The 6217-nt window shown below is 39.1% G+C and overlaps 1 protein-coding gene across 1 annotated transcript; it reads right to left on the reverse strand.

The window, feature by feature from the left end:
• Positions 1-1491: 1491 nt before the first annotated feature.
• Positions 1492-5360, reverse strand: LOC105560936 (leucine-rich PPR motif-containing protein, mitochondrial-like). Its single transcript, XM_012010464.1, has 4 exons — positions 4824-5360; positions 2392-4671; positions 1976-2126; positions 1492-1895 (listed from the first exon to the last, which is right to left on the reverse strand). The coding sequence occupies exons 1-4, from the start codon at positions 5358-5360 to the stop codon at positions 1723-1725; spliced, it is 3141 nt and encodes a 1046-aa protein (XP_011865854.1). The 3' UTR covers positions 1492-1722.
• Positions 5361-6217: the final 857 nt, after the last annotated feature.

Below are 6217 nucleotides of genomic sequence, written 5' to 3' on the forward strand. Positions count from 1 at the left end.
CATTTTATTTAGAAAACTTATTGTTTCAATATAACGGTGGATAGTCAACCCTGTGGTAGTTTCAAAGTCTCTTTTTACTCTTGACTTGTTCATTTCATTGTTGAAAATTCCTTGTTATTAATTAATTTATTGGTATTGCTGTATTACGTGTTTAATAATGGGATTTACTTGAATATTTTATACAAATATTCTATACGAACTTATGTTACAAATGTTAGGTGCAGATTAGAGTTTCATCCGAATATTACAATACTGATTATTCTAATTTGTGACGATTCTGATGCCGATTCATATTATTCAAATACTTTGGATATCATATTATCATTAATTCCCAATAGTTGATACTGTATGTATACATACATATACATATAAAAAATATTTGTAACTCTAATACAAATGCAATATAAGTTATACAAGTAAAATGAGGATATATTTATATAAAAACGTGCTATGTGCTGAGTTAGATTCTACAGTTTAACGTTGAGACTTGTGTTGATTATAATTGAATCAGACGTTTCGTAATGTCACTTTAAATGTATACGTAAATAAAAAAGATAAAATGTTGTTTCTAATTCGTCACGGATAAATGTTGCTCCTCGCAAACGTTAGAAAATTTTATCACGCTTAGAAATATAACGACACGTGTACTTACAATGGAACAAAATCTCTTTCGAATGTGGATTTATCGTAACTTCCAATCGTTTGATAAAACAATATTCGTGCGTATAAATATGTGATGGTCAATGATAAAACTGTTGCTCAGACTATAAAAATTGAATTTGAAACGTCCAATTGTAGCGAAAGGTTCAAGTAGTAACTGAAAATCTTACATGCTGATTAATTAATGCAAATAACTTAATTAAAAGAAATTTTCTTTTGATCGAAATGTCTTGCTGTGTTGTAATCAAAACAAGTCCTTTAACATTAAAGTGCCAGCAAAAGCTAGGTTCACGATTCGTATTATCAAAGTCGATAAATATTGCGTTTTGGCGCATGTCCGTGCTACATCCACTTTCCGATATTGTCGACAAATCGTTTTTTGGCGCGTGTCTGTGCTATATCCACATCGAACTTGTAAAGGCTCTCCACCACCCCCGCTGAATTCTTCTCGGCGGTCTTTTTTATAATTTGCTTAGCCCAAACGTGGACTTGGCCTACGTAATTCATGTCCACGTTCTCAATGTCCACAGAGAACGTACTGCGTTCCTGGATCACGTAAAACCGGGCCGTGTCAGCTCTTAGGCTTCTTTCTGCTATTATCTCGATATCTCGAAAAGCCCTGACATTTTAAAAACGACGTTACCATTATTTCCAAGATATTTTACGAGTAGAATTTGGGTGGGAAATTCAAACATCCCACCGACAATACAACAATTCCATGAAGCGAACGGCAAATGATCGCAATTGTTGATCAATGTAGAATACAGAATTTTACACATTGTGATTTAGTTACATGACATTATTTGGTGGGGGAGTAACTGGAGCAGGGGGTAAACATTGTCCAATATTTATATTTATATTATAATAATATTAATAACAAAGACGATGTAATAAGTAAAGACTAAAATGGCAGAGATGAAAAATTTATTTTAGAAATTACTGTAGATTGTCTTTACTAAATTTCTTTTAAGATCTATTATCTGACTATTTATCCATCTTTGGAAAATTATCATCCTATTCGTATAGCTGATATTTTACGTGTGATATTAATATTTACGTGTATTAATTAACGTTTATTGTACTTTTATTCTCGTTTTCCATTCCCGGGGGAAGCGGAACTTTATGTGACGATAAACATTGAATAAAGTTCTCCTTGAATTGTGCGTTAGGCTTGATATTCTTCGTGCACATAACTTTCCACAATTCTAAAACACTGTTGCAATCTCCCATTATACCTACGAATATAAATATCATTAGCATTAACTTGAGGATTTTTTTTATATATACTTTACAGTGCAGAAAAAATATAGCTTACAACAGGCGGAAAGAAGTGCGTCAGACATCACATTTTCATCCAAATTATTTGCATTAGCTACTTTAAAGAGATTCAGATAAACATCGATACCAATGTTAGTTCTTGCATCACTGATATAATACACAAGGCAGTTCGTGGAAAGGTTTTGTGTCTGTAATGAAAAACTTTTATGAAAAAAATGTAAATCAAAATACGTTACAGTCAACTGTATGTTTGAAAATTTCAGAAAATTATCTAAAACTACATACTCGAAAAGTTAATATTCGTCTCGCAGTTTTCCTTTTATATTAAAAAGTTCCGTAACACTTTTACTTAATTTTAAAACATTTCGGCAGAGAGACAGAGAGAGACTTGAAAATAAGTTATAAACCAGAGAAATATAAACTAGATATTACTATCGGAAACGTTTTGGTTACCTGCAACAAAGCTTGCAACTTCTCCGTCTTGTTTAGCTTCGCTAATGCTATGGCCAGAAAGGTATTAGCTACTTTGGTAGAATAGATGGTTGTTGCTACATCGTACACTTGTTCTATGTAGCCACTCGCGTCGGGCAATTTTGAACTGTACTTCCGTTTCAGCAACTTTATCAATATATCTAATACCAATGGCGCTTTATAATATTTCTGTGCGCATTCTGCGAGTGCATCTACAGCGCCCAGGATGTTATCGCGTTCTAATGGTATCGCCACCAATGGCCTCAGCAGATCCACGGACTTTTGACAGTAATTTCTCTGTAGAAGTAGGTACAACATGCTTTTCGTGTGATCATGAGACTGACTCTGTGCTAGCGTTTCCAAAAGTGTGCAACACTGCGCCTGAGCGTTTGGTCCAGTACAAGTGGCGTTGAATGTAGCAATGACATTGAAGGCCTTCGTAAGCCTATCGGCCTTCACCAACGCGGTAGCGTACATGACGATTTTCATTTTATCTAACTGGTATTCATTGGGCACGATCTGCAAGTCGGGCAGCAGTGCCTCGGCCTCGTCCAACTTGTTGAGTTTGAGATACAATTCAAACAATATCGACTTTGTGTTGGGCATCCACTCGTACTGGTGCGCTTCATATGCTCGTTGTATCTCTTCGGCTTTCTTGAAATTGTTTTCGACACAGTGCGCAAACAGCAATCTATGTAGAATATTTCTAGTATTGGCTTTAGAACTCTTCAGTTCCACCAGGAAATATGTTAATTCCCTGGTGGTCATGTATCTCGGGTGAAACTTGAGTGCTGAATCTTTCACTTTCGGATCAACCAAATCGTCTATCAAGTCCTCCGCCTTTGTTGTAACGCGAAAGTTTTTGTTCCATTTCAACGTGTCCTTGAGAAGGATCGCATCCTCTTGCGATATATTTGTTTCGCATCTTTTAAATTCCATCAGAAGAAACAGTAGGTCATCTATACGAACTAGCTTTTCGGCTTTAATTAACGCCTCCAAGAACAGACTGACGAAATCCTGCCCTTGTGGAAATGCTGTGAATAACGTTACACAAGTTTTGCAATCTTTAGTAGCGAGATAAGCGCGTACCAGTGGTTTTATCAATTCTCTGTAATGCACTTTGTAGCGTGTATAGTTCGTGTACAGTCGTGTTACATCGTGCAGCCGATTTCGATGCAGTAGAAACGATATCAGAGGCGTGTACGAGACAGAAGCTGGTACGTTATTCAGCAGCAATTTCTGTAAAGTGGCAACCGGGTCGGCAGTATTTACGTACGGTAATACGTAATGAAGCAGCGTATCGGAATCCACTTCTACACCTTCGTTTATCATAGACCTTATTAATGAAAATATCTCAGCCTCCCCTTCGTTATGGTAGGCTCTCAACAGTAAAGGCCAATAGTAATGCGGCCGTATTTCGATATTCCTGTTTCTCATCACCTGGAATATCGTAAGGCACAGCTTCTCTCTGCCCAGCTTCAAGCCGACCTCAGCTGCATCAGTCAGTGCGTGTTGGCTGCAACCAGAATCAACAAAATCATTCGTATACTTAACGATATCGTCAATCGGCGCATTTAATATTACTAATTCGTTTATGAAGTCGTTTACAAAACCCTCCACGACATTCTGCGTCACGTTGTTCGTCGCGAAACAATTTATAACCGTGTAAGCGTCTTCAACTCGATCAGCGCGTATCAGTTCCGCTATCGTCTTGGAGATCTCGGGCTCGATCGTCGCTACCGAGGACACGAATAAATTCAAAACAACTGGGATGTGTCTGCCATTGTTGGACACACTCAGAGTCTTTATTATCCTCAAGAGATTTGCGTTACTCTGCGGCTCTTTGTCCAATGTCTTGACCAGGTTCGAAATATCACCGAGTTTCGTGTATCCGCACGCCAGCTCGGTACACGCCTTGGCTGTGGACAGTTTGGCCTCCTGCATCAGCTTTATCGTTCGCTTAATCTCGTCGATATTACCATTGGTTACGTAAATATGTACTAACGCATTGATCGCTTCTTCATCGATGTTCATATTCCTATCCTTCATTATGGATAAGATGTCCCACAGGTATTGACTGTTGCCCGCCTTTGTGGCTACACTCATCAACAAACTGTAGGTGTTCCGATCCGGCTCCACGCTCATGTTCGCCAGGAACGTCTTGGGATTCACAAGCTTGGAGTTCTCCGCATTAATGCCCAGCAAAGTGTGATAGTACTCCAACGTCAGCCCTCCGCCGCTCTTTTTTGCCAAACGCCACACCTGCCCGGCAAAATAACGCGTACAATCAACGAATACCTTCCCTTTAGTTAAAATATCGCTCTAGCAATATGGACATTAATTTCTTTTCTTGTCTACATAATATTGTGCACGGCTGTACACGGGTATTCAGGATGAAACAAATGATCTTGTACCTGGTCTGCAAGGTGATCTCTCTCGGCCGCGTCCAAATCGGGTATCAAGTTGCCGCAACATTTGAGCAGCAGAAGGCCGGTACTGTGAGGCAAATGGTAATCGTTGTTGCTGCACAAGTCGATAACCTCCCTCAGGTGGTCCGCCGAGACTCGGCCCTTTTTAACGTCGTCGCAAAACGACGTCAGTTTGTGATCGATGACATTGGATCGCGACGATTGCGGGACCGTCGTGCTGTACGTCCTGTTGCACGTCGCCACCCGAATCTCGGGTCGCAGGGTCGCGCTCCGGGAATGCGCGCAGCCGGAGACATAACCTCCACGTTGGAGCGGACGACCCCTCGCTGTCTCGCATCGCGGCGAGCGCAGCTGCGAGCGGACGACGAGCGTCAGATATCTTTTTAGTTGCAACATTTTCTCGGCCTCTATCATCGTCGTCGAGTCAGCATTGACAGACGAAACGAACGAACTGACGACGACGCTGACAGACAATCGCGAGCCGCGAGCAACATCGCGCGTGGCCACGTGTCGCAGGCGCATGCGCATAATCGCGAGCCGCGTATCTTTTATCTTTTCCGCGCAAATGGAAAATGCTATGAAAAGTGAAATAACAGTTGCTGAAAAATTATCGTATGTGTTTCAAAATAAATATAAATAAGTTATAATTTAAGGAAAATTCAAGTACACTGTTTGCAAGTACTTGAAGAATTATGAAATATTAGATATACAATTTACAGAATTCGCCTAGAAAAGAATTTGACCGTGCCGTTTTTTTAATGAAAAATTTTCGAAATAATTTGTCGCCGAATTTCTATTTATAAAATACTGGCAAAATGATTATGCAACAGCCCAGACAGCACACGATATCCTATGGATGTCCTGGGAACATAATTAATTCTTAGGACATAAGGATTCGACGTCGAGAGGATGTCTTTAAAACGTCTTCAGGAGATCTGTGCTGTCTGGGAGAGTAGTTTAGAGAGACTTTAAATCTATTTCTACAAAACTTTATCATATTTTCAATAAAATATATCTAATCAGTGACCACGGGGTAGATTAATAATAAATCTTTGTAATCAATAATTGAGTCGACAAATTCTGGCACAATTCATGTATTTAATTATTCACGACGTTTCGATCAGTAATACTTTTCAAGTGGATGTTATAATAAGTCTATTGGTTGTTACAGCAACAAATCTGGAAATTATATGGGAGTAACAATAGAGATTTAAGAGGTTGAAAGAGAAATTACAAATGAAAACTTACAGAAAGTATGTCGTGGCGCATGATAAAATTATAAGAGAAAATTTAAAACTAAAATCACTCATCACGTCAACCAACACGGTCTGGTCGTATAAAAGTCTAAAGAGGAACTGCCAAGATCCCAGGTAGAACAC

Source organism: Vollenhovia emeryi, unplaced genomic scaffold (genome assembly GCF_000949405.1).
Source record: "Vollenhovia emeryi isolate VEMERY1.0 unplaced genomic scaffold, V.emery_V1.0 DF939216.1, whole genome shotgun sequence".
NCBI lineage: Eukaryota > Metazoa > Arthropoda > Insecta > Hymenoptera > Formicidae > Vollenhovia > Vollenhovia emeryi.

Excerpts from the sequence above, each read along its gene's own strand:
- LOC105560936 (XM_012010464.1), bottom strand. The coding sequence starts at position 5,360 with ATGCGCCTGCGACACGTGGCCACGCGCGATGTTGCTCGCGGCTCGCGA. Across the intron at positions 4,672-4,823 it reads GAGATCACCTTGCAGACCAG|GTGTGGCGTTTGGCAAAAAA; the intron begins GTACAAGATCAT and ends TTTGCCGGGCAG. Across the intron at positions 1,896-1,975 it reads CGCACTTCTTTCCGCCTGTT|GTATAATGGGAGATTGCAAC; the intron begins GTAAGCTATATT and ends TTATATTCGTAG.